Genomic DNA, 21,472 nt, shown 5'->3' on the forward strand with positions numbered 1-21,472 from the left:
CTTTAGTGCTCTGTCCTAAATCTGTTGGTTGATGTCTTCCACCGTACAGCAACGAAGATTAGGACAGTTAGTTACCAGAATGCATGTTCATACCGATAATAATTCCTTTCTGAGCCTCCCTGAATAAATACCATATATTATTAGGTGTACATAGCAGCCTTTTAGAATGTAAGAATGCTGTTACCTAAAATGTTAATTTATTTTAATACACGGGAAATCAAAGGGTGACAATCAAAAAGCAATAATATTTAAAAACAGCAAAATTTAGATTTGAGATGAAATTTAGGGTTGGAAAAAAACTGATGGAAAAAAATCTAGTGCAACTGTGCTAATATTTGAGCTTATTTCTGCTGCAGTTTTTAACGTTTTGGAAAAGTTGATCTAATTCTGGTTTTAGTTTCATGATAAACAAATGAGATGTGACAGGTTTTACTGAGCTGCAGACGTGCTGGCAGAAGCACCTTGTTTCCTTAAGATGGAGCCAGACTATCGTTTACTGTGGGGATGCAGCAGTTGATAAAATCTGTAGTTTAACAATTGTAGATCAAACTAAAAAAAAAAATGTGTCGAATGAAACCAACTTTAGTTTTATAGTAACTAGTTACTATTGTTTATCAATCAACAGTTTTCAAGAAATAGGAATAATTTTTTAATGGTTGGTTGATTTGGATTAAAAGAATGTGGGTATTTACTGTGGACTTCAAATGTATAACTAGATAATGTCAAACAGCAAGAGTCATGAGTCCAGTGGCACAAAGGACAAGGTTACAAAACTGAATGTGTCCTGTGATCTGTTAAATGATAAAATAAAAACTACCATAAACAACACATTTTGGAGCAGATTTATTGTTTCACAAACAGTTTTCTAACATGTTTGTTTTGCGTTAAAAATTCACAATGAGAAGTTAAAAAGCCACAGTTCACAAATAGATCTGTTTGGGCTTTGTGTGATTTTCTTCGTCTTCAACCTTCGTAAACAAAGAAATGGGAGCATGAACTGCAGTGTGTCATTCAAATGTACAGCATGTAAAACAAACAGTGTACCATAATTTATGTTTGTGAAATGAGCACAAAATACAAACTGATTAGATGCCATCTGTGTCAACAGATGTCAATTATTTCAGTTGAAACATTGATTAGTTTATTTAATGTGCCGTAACGTGAAATGTTTCTAAACTGATTTATTGCCTCAAAGTCTTAAATTTAAATTAAATTTTAAATTCTAACCAAAGTAAATGTTGATTTATCTAATGATACATTTTTAAATAACAACTAGTTATATATATGAAAGTTTTGAAGATGTTGGAAAACAGAGTTTATCAGAAACAGTAAATCGTTTTGTGGCATTTTAGTGTATACATTATTTACAATGAAATAAATAGTAATGCTTTCTACCCGGCTGCTATATTTATGTGCCAACCTATTTTATAACATTGCTTACATGTCCTCATTAGAATGTTACTGCGTGCACCTGCTGTGGCAGTGATACAGGAAGATACCGAACAAACCACCAGCATGAACTGAATTTACCTACCGGAGGCAAAAACTGCAAAAACATCATCATCATCACCATCATCATCATCATCATCATCAGCGGCTGCTCTGTGAAGCCTGGCGCTTCATTTGTATAAGTAACTAACGTGTATTCTGTGAAGCCTGAACCTGGCCACCTGTCGGCCACGTTCAGCCTACGTCATAATTAGCAGCGAAGACACAGCACAGCTGATGTCAGAATGTGTGTAAAAGTATTTTACACAAGACAGAACTAGCACTAGACAGAATGAAAACGTGACCTGATGGTAGAGAACCTAAAGTTTTTAATCTTCTTCCTTACACCTTCTCAATAACGAAGCCAGTAGGTGTTCAACTGTTTCACTCCACTCAGACGCGCACCTCTCGGTGACTCATGAATAAGTTAGAGGCTCTCAAAACTGAGCATTATTATTCTGTAAAGGCCCAAATGCGGTCATCCCTTCTGTACTGGTTGAGATATTTCACTCAGAACTAGAAATAACTAAAGCAAGCACTGAGGAGGAAGATTTAACCCACGGGATGCACTCAAGGGTCTGAGGATCGAGTGCCATCCATCCATCCATTTTCTTAACCGCTTACTCCCTAGTGCGGGGTCACGGGGGTGCTGGAGCCTATCCCAGCTGGGATCGAGTGCCGTTCAGGTTTATCCTGCGGCCACTGATTTCACAGCAAACCATCCAATCCAATAAGAGAGGAAAAGTAAAGGATGCAGGTTCATGAACCAAACGTCCCCCGGCAGGGGGTGGGGGTGGGGGGTCGGCTTCAAACAGATGCTGCTGGCACAGACATCACATACTCGCTGCTGAGTTCTGTGCACGGCCTAGAGCCCAGCTTCTGCTTCTCGCCCGGCGAGGCGGCGGCGGCCCTTCGTTTCTCCAGGACGACCGTGTCGTCAGCCTGCACCTCCTGCACCCGGCTGTAGTCCAGCGCGACGTTCTCATCCTGTCTTTGAATGTCCATGTATCCGGGGGCGTTGTCTTGTTCCACTAGGATAATGGTGTCCCCCTTCACCTCGTCCACTCGGCTGTAGTTCACCTCTCTTATGTCGTGAGTCTGAACGTCCACATAGCTGCTGTTTGCGAGAGGCTGGGTGACGTTTTCAGCTGCTCCGCTGAAATTTGCTGAACTCTGACAGTTTGTATCTGCGTGACCTGGACAGAGGTGTCTCTGCATCGCCCCCATGTCTGATGACGTGACCTCCGAGACAGAGCTGTTTTTTATAACGTTATCCGCTTCATTGTCTACTGGGATGTTTAAATCCAAATAGAAACCAGTGGGAATCAAGCTTTTCTTCCTTATTTGAGAACCACATGTGTCTGGAAGATGTTCGTCAACGTTGTCCGACACGAGAATGTACTCCTCCACCTCATCCTCCAGAGGCACCAGAGGAGGAAGGTTATGGCTGATGATGAGGGCATTAGTGATGTCTCCTGGTTGCCCAAACTGGAAATGAAGGATTAGGTAAAGTTAATGCTACAGCTCTATTCAGAAAGAGGGTCAGAAAGAGGGTGGGGGTTTTAAATGCAGTTACCTTGAGAAGTTTCACGTCTACTCCACTTATCTTTGGACCAGGAACCGAGGGCAGAAGAAACTGTCTCACACTGGGGAAGCAAACAAACCATTAATAGTCTCATCACAGCCAGTTCATGTCAGAGCTGTAGATGCCTTGGCAGGAGATACGTACGATTCTCTCTTAGTGATCAAGAGACACATTGGTGTTATGAATGAGACCAGAGTGACGATGGAAATAATTATCCAGAACGGTTTCTCTTTCTGAAAATCTAGAGAAGAAAACGTAATTGATTATGAATACATGGAACAGCAGCAAATCGTTCCTAACAGCATGTGAGACCTACAGTTGGGCACTTTTATGGAGGTGACGTTGCTCCACTCGCTCCAGGTGCTGTGGTCCAGTCTGCAGCGCACCTGAGCCACGAACGTCACCCCAGGATCGATGTTGTACAGGACGAAGTTGGTTTGTGTGCCTGAGGTGAACTCCTGCGGAGGAGGCAAGCACAAAACACACGGGAGCTGCTGAGTTGTCAGCAGAATACGGACAAATCGCCTTTTTGTTGTGTGACCCAGTGTCACCTTGGGTTCTAGACCTGATGTGTACACTAGGGCTAGAATATACTGCTCACTGTTAATGTTTAGTGTGGGCTGAGGTCCAGCCATTGCCCTCTGCTGGCTGTCAAATACCTGATGGGAAGATAAGCTTAGAGGCTGTTAGTTTCATCCAGCTTCACTTCAAACCACAGCCATTTAACATCTATTGAAACTTTTTACCGATGACCTTGAGAGAAGAACCAGTGAAGGTGGGGAAAGGGATTGTAGCTTTATATCTACCCTTGAATGCAAGGTCATAAGCACCTTTATGGGCTAAACAGCAGTTAATATTGTACTTTACTGCATCTATAACCTCCAGTTTGTTTGACCGATTAACAGCGATTTAATCTTCTGGAAGTGAAACAACTCTTTCCAAATCTTCTGCGTCGTTCCACACTTCTGGCTTGTTTTGCAGTAACTTTCATGCAGTCTGTGTTGCACTGGGATTTACAACTGCATTTACTTGTAGGTGCAGCCTGTTTTACTTTATAGGAGCCATCATTTGTATATTGAAAAGTGAAAGTTACCTTTAATGTTTTTCATACAAACAAATGTTCAGGATAAGTCTAAAAGTGACTGCAATTGATTAACACTGACCTTCCACAGGTTTCGGTCCTCCTCTTTGATCCTTACTTCATATTTAATGGTGGCCCAGCCAGACTTGGTGTCTATGTTATGGGGAGGCTTCCATCGGACATCGAGACACTGACTGTTGTCTCTCTGCTCCACCACCAGTGTGACGTTTTCAGGAGAGTTGGGTTTGACTGTGGGACACAAAGACGTTGAAGTTTTCTGCTGTCGGACTGGACGCCAACGAGGCTAAAAGCACGACGAGGACTCGCAGCAGGTCTTGGTCTGTCTACTGTTAAACATTATTGTAATATAGGGCAGGCCCTGTTTTTGCACATATAGGACAGGACGCTCCACCACGTTATTGTTAGGCCAGTGTATTGCGATAACCTACGCGGCCATAAAAAAGCTGTGAAATATGACCCCAGACTGTACACAAGTTCAACACAAGGCACAAACCAGTTCCGCCTCATTCTGCATTCATTCGTACCTCGCGTGTCACTCGGTACTTTTCCATTTCTTCCTGAGCTGCTCAGCCAATAAAACTGTGCCAATCATTAGCTGAATCAGTAGATTATTTTCTGCTGCGTTACCTTTCACACAAGCGAATACAAACAAGCAGCAGGATCCCGTGGATCACTACCAGTGTAACAGAAAAGCAAAGCTCGTTTAGGTAAAAAAAGGGGCCTTTCTGACCTGAATCTTTTCTAGAGTGGAAACTCTTTTGTTAATCAGTTGTGTCTGTGTCTTAATACAACAATACAGGACAAAGTCTAAAGAAAGCCATAAATAGTACAATGTTGATATCAAAAATGAAGCCTAAGTCAAATTTCAGTGTAAAATGTCTAACTTCAGTGTAAAAGCAATTTCCAGTAGTTTATTAATTGTTAGGAATTTACTCCATTATTCTTGCAAAAAAGCTGCAAAGTGGCACAAACACTTAATTGTTTTTGTTTTATTCCAGTCGTAATCTAAAGCTTATCTGAAAATATCTTGACTCACATTTTAAGCATTTCAATTAAAATTTAATGTGGTGGCGTAAGGAGCTAAAGCCTCAAAAGCAGATCAGATTCCAGAAGGATGAGGTCCTGCAGTAGGAACCTCAGGTAGTCCGATACTGAGCAGGACCCTCCCAGGCCTCTGGTAGAGACCTGAGCCTGGGCCACACACAGGGGGGGGGGGGCATGCAGCAGGCGTCTTCATTATAGAATAGAAATAGGTGGCGTTGTGTCAGCTTTGTGTGCTTTCATTCATTTAAAGTAAATCTGAACAACATACCAATTTCCATCAAGTCTGTCTTCAAGTAGTCAGACGTGCTGTTGCCAAGTGCGTTGGAGGCCACCACCCACAGAGAATAGTCGACCCAGATGGAGGTTTGTGCCTTGTCAAAGAAGCAGGAGTTCTTGCCAGCCGAGTTGTAGTCAGGACACTCGTATGTTTCATTAAACCTGTTCAAGGACAAAAAAAAACTGTAACTGGTCATAGTCAGCATAATAAAAGCGCTGTGTTGGTAAAGATGCTCAGTCGTCCACGTTGGGCCGTGTGGACGTTGAGTCAGAGCAACTGGACGTCTTTGTCCAGTAATCTCCACTTTCAAAACCTTTGCATGTTACAGATCAGAGACTTTTTAAAATGACCTACAAAGTAAAAGAATCCCCAAAAAAGTCTAATTTATAAACAGGACCTTGGACTAATACATGTTGGTCTGATTAGCATTAACAGTCGAGTCAGATAAAAGCAACATCACCCATTCTTACTTTGGATCCTGGACTAGTGTTGATCTGTCCTGATGCTTCATTTGATGTATGAAGTACATGAAGGCTGCAGATTTAGAGTTGTTTTCAGCTGAAAAAGCACAAGTACATGAAGAAGGGAGCAGGTACTTTTCCACTCGCGACTGAACTCAACAACAGCATCACCTCCGTTTGCTGCTTTGTGGAGCCCAGTGGGTTCTGGTGGCCTGATAGTGATGCATCTAATGGACCTCTGCCCCATCCATTACCGCCCTCCCTCTATCTGCCCTCACCCCCCAGCGAGTGAGCAGACGTAGCGTCCACTGACCGGTCTTTCTTGTAGAGGAGGCGGTGTGTGGTGGGCAGTCCTCCATCAGAGCCGGGCTCCCACCAGCAGGTGAACGTCTCCTTCTCAGGGGAAATGCAGCCAAGCAGGACTGGTTTCCCTGGTGGAGACATACCTGGCAACAGATACAACAAACAAGCATCAGACTCCAGCTCCCAATTAGGCTCAATATAAAAAGGAATCCACAACTAGGACTTGAAATCGCATGACTTCTTTTTGCAGAAACAATCAATGACGGCGAGGTTAAAAAACAGAGGACGGTGTTTATGGAAGGAGAACTGAAGTGCTTTAATACATAACAACTGTGACGTAAAGGGAGAAGCTTTTATTGCTGTACTTACAATGTCAAACGCATATTAATATTTTTAATCATTTAACTCTACTATTTTTTACAGTGGCGGTAATTGTTTTTGCGCTGCTGCAGTTGCAAAGAACAACCAATGCTGGTAAATAGCACGCATTTAAAGTCAACTGTGGATTTAAAACACAATGTTATTAACCAAATAGCATTGAACTTACTGTTGCACATCGCAGCGACGGACAGCAGCGCGAGCAGCAACGGGCCCAGATCCCCCGTCATCCCGGCACCAACCGCCGTGAGCCCTAGAACCCAACAGTCACGTCAGCGCCATGTCGCCGCCGGGCCTCACGCTGTTTCCACCTCAAACAAGGCCGTATGAGGGGAAAACAGCGGGCACAAGCAAAACGTGTTTACGCTGGATCCAACGCCAGCACGCCGTCCGCCGTCATCACAAATACATCAAATAGGACATTTGCTGAAACGTTATTTAGCAACACACAAGCGTTTGATCAAAGAGCCGACCTCAACGTTTGTGAGGGTTATAAGTTAACGAAGACGGGTCAAAGGTAGAGTTAAAGTGGAGCGGCTGGCTTCAGGAAGAAAAGTGGATTTACCAGTTAGACATGAATATGCTGTGGGCCTGTCCTGGGGTGGGACAAAAATCACTCCTTCAATCAGTTCAGCACTTATTGCAGGGCATTTGAATTCGCCTGATGACCCCTGTTACTGTGAGAACCCCCTGAGAACTTCAGGCTGTTTTTTCATGTACTTCTTCCTGGGGTCGTTCTTATTGAGATTCAGGGACACGGATAAAGACCTCAGGTATACAGAACATCACGCATGTGAAACACACACTTAAACGCTGGCAACTCTCTATTAATCAATAGCTTTTCTTCCTGATTCCTCAATGAGCCCTTTCTGGATTTCCTGCTCTTTGCCTCATTCACTTCGCACCCGTGAGGTTCCGCCTTTCCCTGCAGTTACCACAGCGACAACGAGCTCGGTTTCAGGCCGTGGCACCTGCTCTGACACGTTTTACCTGCAGCAAGGTGAGATCTGGAGGAGGCTCCGACAGTGTGAACAAGATGAAGAGCATGTAAGAAGACCTGGAGCTGAACATTCAGCTCCACCATTAGACATAATATTATTTTATTTCTAAAATGCATGTTTAATAAATGTTAAATAAATAATAAAGAATATACTTCATCTAAGTACATTTTAATGAGGTACATACAAAACCTATTAACTTTACTTTGGGCCTACCTAAAAAAACTTAAAATCTTAAAGTCTTAAAATGTCTTTCTAAAAATAATGTCCTAGGACAAAGCAGAACTTTAAATCCTCCATATTTTTGACTTTTCCAGAAAACTACAGACGCAATATTTGAAAGACAAGCTGACACGTTCCTCCTGTTGTGTTATTCTTTTTATAAATATGTCACCATTGCTGATGAAATGCTAAAATCATTATCATCATTACGAGGAATCATAAAAAAACATTTTTGTAAATCAATTAGTCATAATTGTGTTATCAATTAGCTGAAAATCAGTATGACCTATAAAAATCTCCACTGCGCAAAGCAGCGGACTCCACAAAACAGAAACACGGTAGAATTTACCACTGTCATAAAAAAACGACCGATTTAATAGAAACTGAAGACTAGTAACTCAGACGTTGGCAGCCAGTTTAATTGTCACACCGTATTGGATTACAGTGCACAACAAGGTGTTCATGTTGTGGCTGCTCCCTGCTACAGCGCAACACACACACACACACACACACACACACACACACACAAGTCTTCTGCTCACTCACCGCTGCAGGAGGCGTCGACCTTATTCTGTCAATGAGCGGGACCGAAGTAGCACCAAACACAGCGAAGGCGACTTTCTTCGGTCATGACATCGCTGTTTTCGACGTGCTCACACCCGCAACTGGCGCAGCTCACACCTCAGGTACGACGAGAGGTGAGGAACTGCGAGCTGCTGACCAAGGGGCGGGGCCTGTGACGTCACGACGCGCCCACCTGAGTGCAGCCAAAGAGTGAAGCCAAGCAGACGCCTCACTTTGACAGGATTTGATCTTCCTAAAAGCGCCGGTTAGTTTTTTTTTGTTTTACAAAAGGTTATATCCATATACATATATATGAGGGTAGTACATGGAAAAAATACTTGAGTAAAACAATATAACAACGCGAATTGTAAACAAAATATACACAGGAACTACCTTCATGTTGCCAGATTGTTAGAAAATCCTCCTTTTCTTCGTCTTGACTGGACTGATATACAATAATCTTGTGAATCCGCTCCTCCTCAAACACTTCTTCATAACATGTACAACTACAGACCTGAAGAAGGCACAACATGCGAGCGAATAAATGATAAATCTTATCAATTAGAAGGTGAGAAGTCCTGAACATTCATCATAGCTTTACCAACTTATGTATAACTAGATGTCATAAAGAATCAAGAAGGTTTTAACTCAAGCTGCAGAATGTGAAACAAATGTACATCCCGTGCACTGGATGCTTACACCGTATATAATATTACCTATCTAAAGTTGTAAATGATCATTTTAACTTGTTTATACATGAAATATAGTCCATATGTCCTGTCAACTAACATACATACTACAAGCAAACAACTACAAATCAAAATTGTTGTCAGCATAATTGTGATGCCCTTGAGCAAGGCCTTTAAACCTTTAATCTCAAGCCTGGAAAACAAATGTTGAAACAAACAGGGATATGGTCATATGTCATTGTGGCACAATCAGAACAGAGCTACAGCTTCCTGGGCGTCTGTCTCTAACTCTGTGTCCAACCTGGTTCTAGCAGAGGAAACACTGAATAACTCAAAGGTCCTAAATGGTCTTTGCCCAGTGTTTCTTTAATAGTGTTACACATATGCAAGCAGGTTTAAAAATTAGAAATACTCGGCCACCAGGTCAATGATGTTCAGGTTCTTGGAGGAGGCTGTTTTTTCTTTAATTGAATTCAAAATTTGAATTTTTGTCAATTTTTATTATAGAACGGTAAAAAAATTTTAAATACATGATAATCTACTGTAGAGTAAGTTTCATTAGAACAAAATTTAATACAGCGGAGGTTCATATTTGTAAACGTATCTATCTTTATGTGAAAAATACATTTCCTGTCTTTATATTCAATAAATAGACTTGAGTTTGTCCTCTTGGTTTCGTTTGTGTAAATCACTCAGTACTTTTCCGTTCCTTACTGAGCTAAAGAAGCCTGCGCAGCTGAATCAATACGCATCACTTTCTGCTGTGTTACCTTTTACACAAACGAATCACTACTAGTAGCACACAGAAGCTAAGTGGAGTAAAGGAAATTAGGTTTACCATAAATCATTATGAATTATTTCAAGAGTTTTTTAATTTTTAGTTAATGTGTTATTTCAGTCACAGTTAACCAGTGCTAGAAAAAGCTAATCATAGTGTGTCTGTGTCGTAACACGCAGGTTTGGTGGTCGCTGCACCACGGGAGCAGCGATGAGGTGAATGCATGACTTAGATTATTTGCTTTAGAAGTAGATGGTGTGTTTGTGTTGGTTGGAATCAGTATCTCGCTCCTGAGGTTTGATTAAATCATCAGCAACAGACCCCTTTCCTCCATGTCCGTCTTTAAGGGGACTGGACACAGATGGAGGTGTGGGCCTAAACAAACACGCTGCCTCCCTGCAGACAGGATGTCAGGCACACTCCCATTACACAGTAACAGTTTGCTGGACTGTCACTGTGGGCATTCTGCCAGTGTGAGATCCACACAGGTCAAGCGTTGCGCTGCAGGTTCACTTGCATGGCAACAAAGGTTTGTGCTCAGGTGACTGAACAAGAGAGCTGGTAGTTTTCCAGCTCCCTGTCTGCAAAAGCTGGAAATAGCCCATCAGTGATGGTGAAGTAAAAATGTTGAAGGGATGTGGAGCACACACACACACATACACACACACAGACGCACACACACATGCACACACAGAGTCACACACACACAGAGTCACACACACACACACACACACACACACACACACACACACACACACACACACATCGGTGGATTCCCCACAATAGCTGAAAGCCAAGTAAAGCGTGTGAAACCTGAAAAGGTGACAACACAGGTTGACGGGTTTGTGCACAGGTTATTGTTAAGGTGACATACAGTAGTTTGGGCTGTGGTCTCGTGAGTTCATCCTCCATCAGAGTCTGCCTTCCAGACCTTCACTGCTGGTTTGTCTCACCCTCGCTGCATCTCTGCCTGTTTGCCTTGAGTTTGTTTCTGCTACTCGCTGCTGCTTCAGCTTCCAGCTTTTGGTGAGACTCCAGTTTGATTCATCAACGTATGTTTCCTCTCGGCATCGGGTGGTTTCATTGTGTTCTTGTCACCTCCTATCTGTGCAATAAGCCTTATGTGTGTAGTCAAATGCTACTGTTGCTCCTGATCTCTGCCTGCAGCACTTTGGCTCGTGTTCATTCCTGTACTTACTTGCTGCCTTGGCTTTTTTGCCACACCTCCACCCAGTTTCAGTCTATTGTTAGTGATGGCATTTGTTCACTGTTTCCGACTGTTACGTGTTCAACTGTTTCTCCATGGAGTTTTGCAGGCAACCTGGTTTGACTCCTCCCAGAATCCCTGGCTGATTAGTGTCACCTGGTGTTTAAAGCCCTGTTAAGCTCCTCCCTCACTCTCTTCAGCCCAGCACTTCATTGCAGCAGCCATGTTGACAGCAGCCATGCCTCATTGTTGTTTTTTTAATAAAACATCATTGTGGAAACCATATATTTTGGTTCACGTTGCTTCCTGCGAGTCAGGGTCGTAACATGTTGGGGGCTCGTCCGCAGGTTCAGATGTTCTGTTTGTGGCTGAGAATCCTCATGTGTTGAGTGTAGTTCCGGAAAGCATTTTGACTTCCTGTTTACACTAGTTTTCCAGCTGGATTAAGAAATGCGTCCTTTTGTGGGTTCACTCGTTTATCTTTCTTTTTGGAGGTAATCCCGGGTGGAGGTTCATTTCTCTGCTTTTCGGGGCCTTAGCTGTATGGCTGTGGTTTGCTGAAGGTGTGCTTTTAAAGCCTCCTCGAGCCTGGTTCACCTCTGAAGATCTTTAGGGTCAGTATAAAGTGGGCAGGTACCAGGGCTGTCTTCTTCTGTGGTGCCCTTAGGAGCTTGCTATGTCTTTTTTTAGCCGTGTTTATGTCTGTAGCAGACATCTCTCAAACTCCAGACGCTGCCTTTGAGTTGAACTGGCCTTGCAAGAATTACAACTGCAACATAAACGGAGGGAGCGGCAACTGAGAGAGAAGCAAATGCTTTTGGAGCAGGAACGCTTGCTTAGAGATGGAATATAAGCAGGCAGCTCTGTCAGTTTCAGTGAAACTTGAACCACTGGAGTTTAATGTTAAGCTTAAAGTTGGTGCCCCCTTTCTTGTGGAGAAGGATGTTAAAAAAAAAAACTTCCGTCATTTTAACGGGACGCCACCATTTCAGCTTGGCCCAAGTCAAGCCATTTTGAAAGCTCATGAACTGGTTTCTGAAGCTTAGCGTCAGCGCTTTTGTGGTCTTGCTATGGTTAAAAACAAAGCCTTTATGGACTTGGGCGAAGAAAGGAAATCTCTGTTTGATAGATGGTATCAATCTTGGAATGTGGAAACTAAGGACGATCTGAGGCAGCTTGTCTTGTTAGAAGAATTTAAGAACTGCTTGCATTAACAGCATTAACAATTGAGAAAGATCTGATGTTTTAGCTGATGAATTTCTGCTGACTCATAAGATGAGCTATAACAGCAATCGGACAGCACGGATGGTAAAGACTGGAGCGGCTCCTCGACACCTGCAGTGACTGCTTTGTCAACCTGGAGTACTCCCACGAAATGGTCCTGTTTTGACTGCAAGAAACCTGTTCACCCTATTGTAGGGTGCCCTGTTTTGTGTAAAAAGCAAAGGTTTTTCAAGCCTGTAGCATTGGAGACAGTTGAAAATCCAGACCAACCTGGATGGGTTACAACCAGTGCCAAATCTAGAGGCCAGAGGGTTACGTGTGAGTCGGAGACCTTTCCAGGTTGTGTTAACATGTGGTAAGGTTTTTCTGTCTCCCAAAGACCTTGAACTGGAGCAGGAAAAGGGTGGAACTCACAGTATTGGGATGCTGCATTGGAGAACCACTGCAGTAAAAGGCCTTCTAAGGTTATGTTCTTGTACTTGTGTGTTGTGCATTTGTTCAAGACATCAAGCCTTGGATCAAAGAGCTTATGGGTGGGGAGTTACATGTTCAACAGTTTCTCTATGGAGTTTCATTCATTGTTCATTGTTGTTTTTTTTAAATAAATCATTGTGGAAACCACATATTTTGGTTCATGTTGCTTCCTGCGATCCAGGGTCATAACAGCCACAAATTATTTGTCTAGTTCAGCTTTTCTAGTTTTTTCACCATAATTCCTACTTTCCTAGTTGCTTATTAAAACGTTTGCTTTCGCTCTCTGAAATCATTAAAAGTAGGAACGCGCTCCAATGTAAAAAGTGTACAGAACTAAAACCGCATGGAGAATAAAATCAGCAGATGTTAAAATGCTTTCTTTGCATTTAGTGTAGCTGTGCTACAAACGTCATGGTGTGATCAACCAGGGGAAACGTTCGAGCCAGTTACACTTTACAGTTGCAAACAGCAGCAACAGACTCAACAACTGTCGTCATCCTGGTTTAAGAAAGGAAGCTCTTGTGGTAAATGCTGTAAACTTTACGTCACTCACTATTTTTCCTAAATATTAAGAAACCTTATTGAACTTAAATAATATGTAAGGGTGTCCAGAATGTTTATTTTTTATAGATTCATTTTTGCGTTAGGCATTTACTGTATTGAACGATGCACATATTAAAACATTAAACCTTCCCCTGTTCAGCAGCAGAAATATTACAAGCTTTGACTACACATCAGGATACGTCCTATGAAGTTACTCATCCAGACCTCATCATCATCAGGGATGTGGATTTCAGGTTTTTCAGCTAAACGTTTCCCTGCAGTGGCTCATCTTGACGCGCACACACTCTTTGGCGGCCGCATTCGCAGCTGCGCGGCGGAAACCCCGACACAGCGCAGCGCAGAGGGTGTGTCTGCAGCGTCTGTGGCGTTTCTTCCAGGAAGCAGAGTTTTTTTCCTCATGTTGAAGTCAGTCGTTCACGAGAGTTAAAGTGTTGCCAGTTCGGCGGAAACTTTCTCGCTGCCATGTCGGATTTTCTGGACCGGTCCGCGAAGATCCACTTGTTGAAGGAGCCGGTGGTGAAGAGGCTCTGCGAGCTGCTGGACAGGTCCAGTAGCAAAGGATGGCGAAGACTGGGAGAGATAGTCATCAGTGACAGACGGTTTAAAGTCAGGTGCGTTGAACGTGATCCACAATGCAAATAACGTAACATTGTTAGAAAGGACCTTGTATCTCGCATACATGGTCACTGTGCATGGTAGTAGTAGTAGTAGTAGTAGTATTAGTAGTGGTTGTAGTCTTAGTAGCAGATAAGAGTCTGCTTTGATGACGTAACTGCCCATTCAGGTGCGCTCATAGGCGAAACACACGCGGCCCAAAGATGAAACTTAGAGATCTAGATCTGACTTTAAAACATGAAGAGTGGATTGGAATGGACCCTTAAACTGGTTTCTTACTGGTTGTGTATGTGACGCGCTGTCGCTCAGCTCAGACGACATGGAGATGTGCTCCCTGACGGTGCTGAAGCTGGAGGGCAGCCCGAGCCGCATGCTGCTGAGGCTGATGGGGGACCGGGGCTGCACCGTGGGCCACCTGACGGACTACCTGCACGCGCTGGGCAACGCCGAGGCGCTGCACTGCCTCAAGCCCTCAGGTACGCACGCCTCCAGCTGCCTCACACTGATGATGGGTGTCGCGCAGCGAAGCACAGTCAATGTCTCCGGTGTGTGCAGCCCTGCAGGTCCTCATCCAGCCCCAGTCGGTGGCTCTCGTGTCGGGCCACAACCTGCGCCTCAGCTGCCACGCTGTGGGCAAGTCTCCGGTTCAGTACCAGTGGTTCAAGACCAAGGAGGAGGTGAAGCACACACACAGACGCTCGTGCTCCCGTCATTTTCTCTGACGTTGAGGCGTCTAAAAACCGGTGTAGACTGGGACCGGACTGGGAAATGCCAGAGCAGCAGGTTTGGGTTCCACAGCTGCACCGATGCATCTACTCACACGTCACATCTCGTTCTCTGACGGTGCTCCAGTAGATCCGTATGTGCAGAGTGATGAACACTTTTATCATTTAATAAGTTTAAAAATTTAAATCCTCACGGGATCAGAATATTGAACCGCAGTAAAAATGCCTCATTCAGTTTTCCTTTTCTCCTCTGACGCCTGAATCCAGTGATTATTCATTCATACCTGCGTCGTGAAGCCTGCAGGTTTGACCTCAGGGCTAACGCCGTTCCCACCTCCGCCGCCTCAGGTGCCGAACAGCTCCTGTCCGGACCTGGTGATCAGTCCAGTCCAGCAGAAGGACGCAGGCTTTTACATCTGCAGGGTCAACTGTGGAGACAGCTTTGAGTTCAGCCAGTGGGCTCAGGTGGACGTGCTGAACGTGGCCATGTCTTACGGTACCAGAATGCAAATGACGTTCAGAACTCTGCGTTGGCTTTGCATGTTATTGCTGTGTCCAGCAGCCACTCGCGGGGGCACGTTCACCTCATTACAATGAGTGAAACCTCTATCGTTGATGACACGCAGCACCGGGGCACAGTTACCAGTCTCTGGAGGGTCGGATGAAACTGGTGATCCAGCCTCAGCCCCAGCGCCTTTACGTCGGGGACGCGCTGCAGCTGGAGTGTGGCGCCGTGGGCCGGCCCATCCCGCGGTACCAGTGGCACAGGAACGGCGCTCCGGTCCCCAACGGCACGAAGAGGAAGCTCACGGTGAGGACGCGGCGCCAGGAGTCACGCTTCGGCGTTTCACTTCTTCTTCCTGCTATTAATTCGAAGAGGCCTCAACGGCGTGTTTCAGGTTCCACACGTGATGCAGGATCACGGCGGCCGCTACCGCTGTGAGATCAGCAGCAGCAGCAGCGAGCGGCTGTGGACCAACGAGGTGGACGTCGCCGTAGGTAAGCCACGCCCCCAAAGCGCCGCTGCTCGCGCTGTTGTCTCTGCGTCTGATGACCGTGTGCTCTGTTCTCGACTGAAAGCACCGGGGGTAGCGGTGCAGATTTCAGAGGCGGTGGAGTGCTCTGAAGGTAGAGTCTGCCGGACGGGTGCATGCGCAAACATCACAGTTAACACGGGACTGCATGAAAAGCCTACTCACAGCCTCCAATCTGCACGTTGGGTCCTAATCTGAATCAATAACACAGACTAACGAGTTGGGACCGCAGGGATTCATGTTCATTTCTGTCACAGGACATCATCGCCTTACTGTCCGCGATTCCCACAAAAAGGCTGCAGTTGTGTGTGTGAAGCTCAATACACAGTAAATGAGTCCGTTAAAGCTTTAAATAGATTCCTGAGCGGTGGTCACTGTAAATACTCTGAACCAGTCGCTCGATGGTTTCTCATGGGATTCACTGACAATAAGGGAAGTGTCATTTCTAAATTGTCTTAATTTGCTCCATTTGATTTGAGAAATGATTCTGCTCGCTTCCTTCCATTAGTCACTCTGTTGCTGAACCAGTGTCAGACTTTTTCGACGTGACGTTAACGTGTTTGTGTTTTTGATTCCCAGTCGACGTTTACGCCATTGGAGGAGGTGAGTGTGATCAGGCTCCTTATGGGGTTTTAGCTCATATCTCTATCTGTGAGTCCTGGTTCAAGTCAAATTTATGCTCCTGAATATAAACCTACACAAATGTTTACCTTCTGCTCTTTAGTTGTGTCTTTACTGTAAATCTCTCATTTTAGCTTCCAGTGAACTTTTCCTGAATAGTATTCCAGAAAAACTTTACGGTACGTGTCCTCCATGTCCTGAGTCCGTTATTAGAACAGTATCAACATGTTCTGAGCTGTTTATCTGTCTCCTTGATTTTTAACTACGAATACTTGATTTATGTTTAATGTTATGAAACAACTGCGCAATGAAAGCTTTTCAAAGGTTGGCTCATATTATCTAAGGTGAAAATATTACATGACTCATAACTGTCTGATGTTGAGTCACTTCCTTCCTGTTAGTATTTCCTTTGCAATTGTGTCTAATATGTGAATAGTCAGCCTCACCTTGAACGTACGTAGAATTGGTTTGGATCCTTAATAAGATCAAATGATAGAAATGACAGAGCCAACTGTTCGGGTAGGTTTCTACTGGTTCTAATGGTCACGTGTTTGAGCTTGTTGTTGTTTGGGGTCATTGTCACTGACGAGAATCCATAGTGTCTGAAATGTTTGCATATTATTGTGGGTTCTATGCTGGAGTGAACATCCACATATACAAACCAGTCGCTGGTCAGAGCGCATGCACACACAACACAAGCAACTGGTGACAACAGAGGTGGTGAATGTGAAGGGGAGTTCATGAAGAGCGTCCAACATGACTTCACTGTGATCATCTGTCCCTCTCCTCTATCACAACCCAGCGACTGACAAAGTGGCCCTGCTGATCGGTAATCTGTCCTACCAGAACCACCCGCAGCTCAAAGCTCCCATGGTGGACGTGTACGACCTCACCAACCTTCTGCGGCAGCTCAACTTCAAGGTGGTCTCACTGCTGGACCTCACGGAGTCCGAGATGAGAAACGCAGTGGACGAGTTCCTGCTGCTGCTGCACAAAGGAGTCTATGGTGTGTGTGTGTGTGTGTGTGTGTGTGTGTGTGTGTGTGTGTGTGTGTGTGTGTGTGTGTGTGTGGTGTGTGTGTGTGTGTGTGTGTGTGTGTGTGGTGTGTGTGTGTGGTGTGTGTGTGTGTGTGTGTGTGTGTGTGTGTGTGTGTGTGCGCGTGCGCGTGTGTGCGCGTGCGCGTGCGCGTGTGTGCATGTGTGTCATCATACACGCTTCCCACCACTCAGGCCTGTGTGTTCAGGTCTGCTGTACTACGCTGGTCACGGATATGAAAACTACGGCAACAGCTTCATGGTTCCGGTGGACGCCCCGAACCCGTACCGGTCGGCCAACTGCTTATGTGTGCAGAGCATCCTGAAGCTGATGCAGGAGAAGGAGACGGGCCTGAATGTGTTTCTGCTGGACATGTGCAGGAAGAGGTGAGTGACTGAAGCTGGACACGTCTGCTTTGCTTGAAACTGACTACTTTTCAATGATTTTTGTTTTGTTTATTTATTTTTTACTAAATCTCATTTTTAGATGAGTGCACAGTATTTGTGTGTAATTCCAACTTAAAACTGTTTTTGACCTACATTAGTTTTAATTTATTGGTTTTCCAGGAACATTCATGACGACAGCACCCCCAACGTCGTGCTCAGGGTTACGGCCAACATTGTGTTTGGATACGCAACGTGAGTCTGCGTCCAGTATCCTCCTTATCACAGCCATCCACACCAAGCCCTGGTCAGAATGTCAGTGGTTGTTCCTTCAGCTGCCAGGACGCGGAGGCCTTCGAGTTGAGCTCCAGTGGCTTCACTAACGGCGTGTTTGTCAAGTTTTTGAAAAAGCGGCTGCTGGACGACGAGAAGATCACCGTGGTGCTGGACAGAGTCGCAGAAGGTGAGACAGAAGCATCATTACATCATCATATGCAGAGACCTGCTCTATAAATGATTCAACGATGTCCTGTGCAAAGTTAGCTTTATTTCCTGTTGTTGTGTAAAGATTCTTTGGTTGAGCAGCTTCTCATGTCTGCGGGTTGAATTGCAGATTATTTTGATCGTTGCACTGATAATAAAGTGTTTCACATATTATTATTATCATCAGCACTGTGTCCACAGCTTGTGGAGTTTCATGCAGCCATATAGATACGCTGACGTATGTGATGCTTAAATGGATGCATTTCTCCTCACCGTGCTCTTTGCAGCTGCTTTTACTTTGACCTACTTTTGCTTATTTGGGCTGTCGCTGCCTGTCCTGCACTCAGACATGGGCCAGTTCAACGCTACCAAGGGGAAGCAGGCTCTGGAGATCCGCAGCAGCCTGTCGGAGAGGAGGGCGCTGACCGATGCCATCATGCCCAGTGACAACGTGGCCCACGCCCACAGCCGGCAGTGGGCGAAGGCCCACGGTGAGTCCAAGACGCGGCTGTTTGCCGACCACTTGTTATCACAGCAGCTGCTTACTGCCGCTCCACACTGGACGCTCATTCAATGTGAGGTTTATAGGAAAATATTAAGTCTGACATTATACAAACATATCCTGGCACACGCAGTGGCTTCTGAAGACCACATTTTTACCAGCAGTGAGAAATGCCCAGTAATGACATCACTGCCTCTTCCTCTTTTGTCATGTAAATATTTCTTTAGGGAACAAAGGTTTTGCTCACTTCTGCTGTAGTGCTGCATTCTTACTCCAACCCCATTAAAAAATCAAATTCAAAAGAAGAAATGAAAATTATTTTCCTCGTCAGTGGGTGTGACTGATGAACAGTTCAACCAAGTTATGAGTATGACAGAATGTTTCATTCGAGTTATTTTAGACTGAGACTCACGATTCCCAAAAACATCATCATTCCTTTTTCCTCTGTTAAAAGTATTTTCACACGGAATGAATAGACCCATAACAGAGGGCGGGGCTTTAAGGCCTGCATTGAAGCAGTAACTGGCAGGTTCTGATTTTACAGCTCTGTTTATTGATTGTAACCCAGAAACCTGCTCCTGGTGCTTGGTTTCATGTAGCAGGTAAATCTGACCTTGTTGCGAACTGAGCATGAAAATGATTTGCACTTTACTGAAATGTTTCTCCTTTGTTCTTCCAGAGCTTCCTGAGACCATGTGTCTCAACTTTGACTGCGGCGCTCGCATCAAGTTGGGTTTCGCCGCCGAGTTCTCCAACGTCCTCGTCATTTACACTTACATCATTAAGAAACCTGAGGAGATGTCGTTCTGCCAAGCGCACGTCACTGACTTCTCACAGGTCAGTGACGGCCCTGGTTGTTGAAGAGACTTTTTCATGCTAGACATTTTAGAATTAATTCAAGTACACGCATGTCTTTGGATTAATGTGCAGTAACACACTTTATTTTGTTGGCTGCAGGACCTTGATGTGGATCCTAAAGAGATGAACAGAGAGACTCCAGAGGAGACGGGGATCTACCTCCTGTCCAGCAGCCTGCCACAGCACTGCCTCTACACCAGACTGAGCTCCCTGCAGAAGCTCAAGGTAAAAACCTTCTACAGGGTTTTACAGAATATTATTATTATTACACAAAAAGCCTGTGGTCTAATGGAGCTTTCTGGGTTTCTTCTCATTCCACGTGTTGCAGGAGGAGCTGGTCTTCACTGTCTGCCTTCAGGGCACCTTTGCAGCCATGGCTGACGATCCTGTCCACTGGACCAAAAGCATCAACATTGGAAAGCCTCTGATTGCTCGACTGGACCTGCACCGGGCGATGCGAAGGAACAGCTGCCTGCAAACCTGCCTGATGCCCCACAGCCCCTCCCACAGTCCCTGCCACAGCCCCGGGCCCGACCACTGCCACCTCCTTTACGGGTCACACTATGCCCAGGACCACAGCCGTCTCTCCCCGCAGCACCACTACCTGGAGGTGGGCGACAGCGCTCCGGGTGCGATGGGCGGCTCCTTCTATGAGAACCTCAGCCAGTGTCGCTATGACCCAATGTATGACTCAGGCGGCGGGCTCTCCAGCTCCCCGGGCAGGCTCAGCATCCCCATAGAGGCCAGCGATGACATCACTGAGCTGCAGACGGTCTTCATAAACAGCCTGCACCTGCAGCAGCAGTGAAAGCAAGCCTCAAACAAGAAGATTTTAATGTATCACAAATACTGCTGCTGTTTTTGTTACAAGTTGGGACTTTTATTATTATTATAATTAATAATTATAAAGCATTATTTTTGTATATTATCAGAAAAATTGAGAAGATATATTTAGTTTTTAGGCAGAAAATTTAACCTACTAATTCGTGTCACAGTTGCTGTATTATAGTATTATCATTATTCCATTAAATACAGATTTACTGTAATGATTGGAGTTTAAGATAGAGGAGATAAACAGTGGAGCAGCCTGCTTCATATGACAGCTCACCTTTATCTAAGTGATGATAGACGGTGAACATAAGCTGAGCAGGAGCTCCCTCTGCTGTACAGCTGCATTAACAGCTCTGTTCAGTCATTTTGAAAGCTGAAACAAAATACGGACGTGAATGCAGTGAACAACCTGGACTATAAACAGGTTCTGGTTGCTTCCTGCAGAATTCCCTGTTCTTCTGTAGCTTCTACATTACTGTCACTTCTTAGGAGGTGTACTTTTTTATGTGACTGTAAAACATTAGTGCCATAGATGTGTGTAGCTATCTTTTAAAGTTATTATTCTTCAGTTTTTGCGTTGGAGGCGCTTTGTGTTTTAGCTGCCAGCCTCTGTCTGGTGGTACTGTAGAACAGTAGAACGCCTCTCTCCTTTTGTTATGAGCCTCTGGGATTCCCCTATTAGGCAGAGGATTTTTGACCCTGCTTCCTACTGAACCATAAAACTTTCCATTATAGTTCAGGGGAAGTTCCTTTACCTGGATTTCTCCACCACATGATGCAACAGTTTGCTGCAATCACTTAAATCTTTTTTGCAGCATTTGATCCCAGTTTCCTGTTTAATAGGAAACAGTAAATGAAGAACTGATTAATCCGATATTTGGGGTTTGTTCAAATGTAACTAACAAAAATGTTTGTTTCGTATTGATACGAGGAAACCAAGTCTGACAGTTATCGTTACTCAAAGCAGTTTGTCCAACATGACTGACAGAATTAAACTGTTTGAGTTTTCACATTTTCTATCTTGTGG

At 44.6% G+C, this 21,472-nt stretch overlaps 2 protein-coding genes across 11 annotated transcripts; one reads left to right on the top strand and one right to left on the bottom strand.

Annotated features, from left to right (window-relative positions):
• Positions 1-828: 828 nt before the first annotated feature.
• prlrb (prolactin receptor b) lies at positions 829-8,573 on the bottom strand. 2 transcript variants are annotated; one of them, XM_029162818.3, is made up of 9 exons: positions 8,405-8,573; positions 6,808-6,891; positions 6,271-6,403; positions 5,488-5,657; positions 4,237-4,403; positions 3,390-3,531; positions 3,218-3,314; positions 3,065-3,134; positions 829-2,976 (listed from the first exon to the last, which is right to left on the bottom strand). In XM_029162818.3, exons 2-9 carry the CDS (start codon positions 6,866-6,868, stop codon positions 2,296-2,298), a joined length of 1,521 nt encoding a protein of 506 aa, XP_029018651.1. In that variant the 5' UTR covers positions 6,869-6,891; positions 8,405-8,573; the 3' UTR covers positions 829-2,295. The 2 variants fall into 2 exon arrangements, with proteins under 2 accessions (XP_029018651.1, XP_029018653.1); XM_029162820.3 differs by lacking the exon at positions 8,405-8,573 and adding an exon at positions 5,967-6,054.
• Positions 8,574-13,687: 5,114 nt separating this feature from the next.
• malt1 (MALT paracaspase 1) lies at positions 13,688-21,455 on the top strand. 9 transcript variants are annotated; one of them, XM_055511178.1, is made up of 17 exons: positions 13,689-13,969; positions 14,283-14,449; positions 14,529-14,650; positions 15,047-15,194; positions 15,325-15,509; positions 15,598-15,697; positions 15,779-15,826; positions 16,312-16,335; positions 16,488-16,532; positions 17,200-17,359; positions 17,583-17,774; positions 17,955-18,026; positions 18,107-18,234; positions 18,602-18,745; positions 19,436-19,593; positions 19,714-19,839; positions 19,943-21,455. In XM_055511178.1, exons 1-17 carry the CDS (start codon positions 13,821-13,823, stop codon positions 20,420-20,422), a joined length of 2,448 nt encoding a protein of 815 aa, XP_055367153.1. In that variant the 5' UTR covers positions 13,689-13,820; the 3' UTR covers positions 20,423-21,455. The 9 variants fall into 9 exon arrangements, with proteins under 9 accessions (XP_055367152.1, XP_055367153.1, XP_029019404.1 ...); XM_029163573.3 differs by having other exon boundaries at positions 13,690-13,969; positions 17,156-17,359; positions 17,597-17,774; XM_055511177.1 differs by having other exon boundaries at positions 13,688-13,969; positions 15,598-15,826.
• The last annotated feature ends 17 nt before the right edge of the window (positions 21,456-21,472 follow it).

The sequence above is a fragment of the Betta splendens genome, chromosome 9 (assembly GCF_900634795.4).
Source record: "Betta splendens chromosome 9, fBetSpl5.4, whole genome shotgun sequence".
Taxonomy (NCBI): domain Eukaryota; kingdom Metazoa; phylum Chordata; class Actinopteri; order Anabantiformes; family Osphronemidae; genus Betta; species Betta splendens.

What these genes read in the sequence shown, in the direction of transcription:
- prlrb (XM_029162818.3), bottom strand. Translation starts at nt 6,868, where the DNA reads ATGACGGGGGATCTGGGCCCGTTGCTGCTCGCGCTGCTGTCCGTCGCT. An exon ending in AGGACCGAAACCTGTGGAAG is followed by an intron (nt 3,532 to 4,236) that starts GTCAGTGTTAAT and finishes CCTCCTCCGCAG; the next exon opens with GAGTTCACCTCAGGCACACA. An exon ending in TAGACGTGAAACTTCTCAAG is followed by an intron (nt 2,977 to 3,064) that starts GTAACTGCATTT and finishes CTTCATTTCCAG; the next exon opens with TTTGGGCAACCAGGAGACAT.
- malt1 (XM_029163571.3), top strand. Translation starts at nt 13,821, where the DNA reads ATGTCGGATTTTCTGGACCGGTCCGCGAAGATCCACTTGTTGAAGGAG. An exon ending in TATTCCAGAAAAACTTTACG is followed by an intron (nt 16,533 to 17,155) that starts GTACGTGTCCTC and finishes ATCACAACCCAG; the next exon opens with CGACTGACAAAGTGGCCCTG. An exon ending in ACGTCACTGACTTCTCACAG is followed by an intron (nt 19,594 to 19,713) that starts GTCAGTGACGGC and finishes TGTTGGCTGCAG; the next exon opens with GACCTTGATGTGGATCCTAA.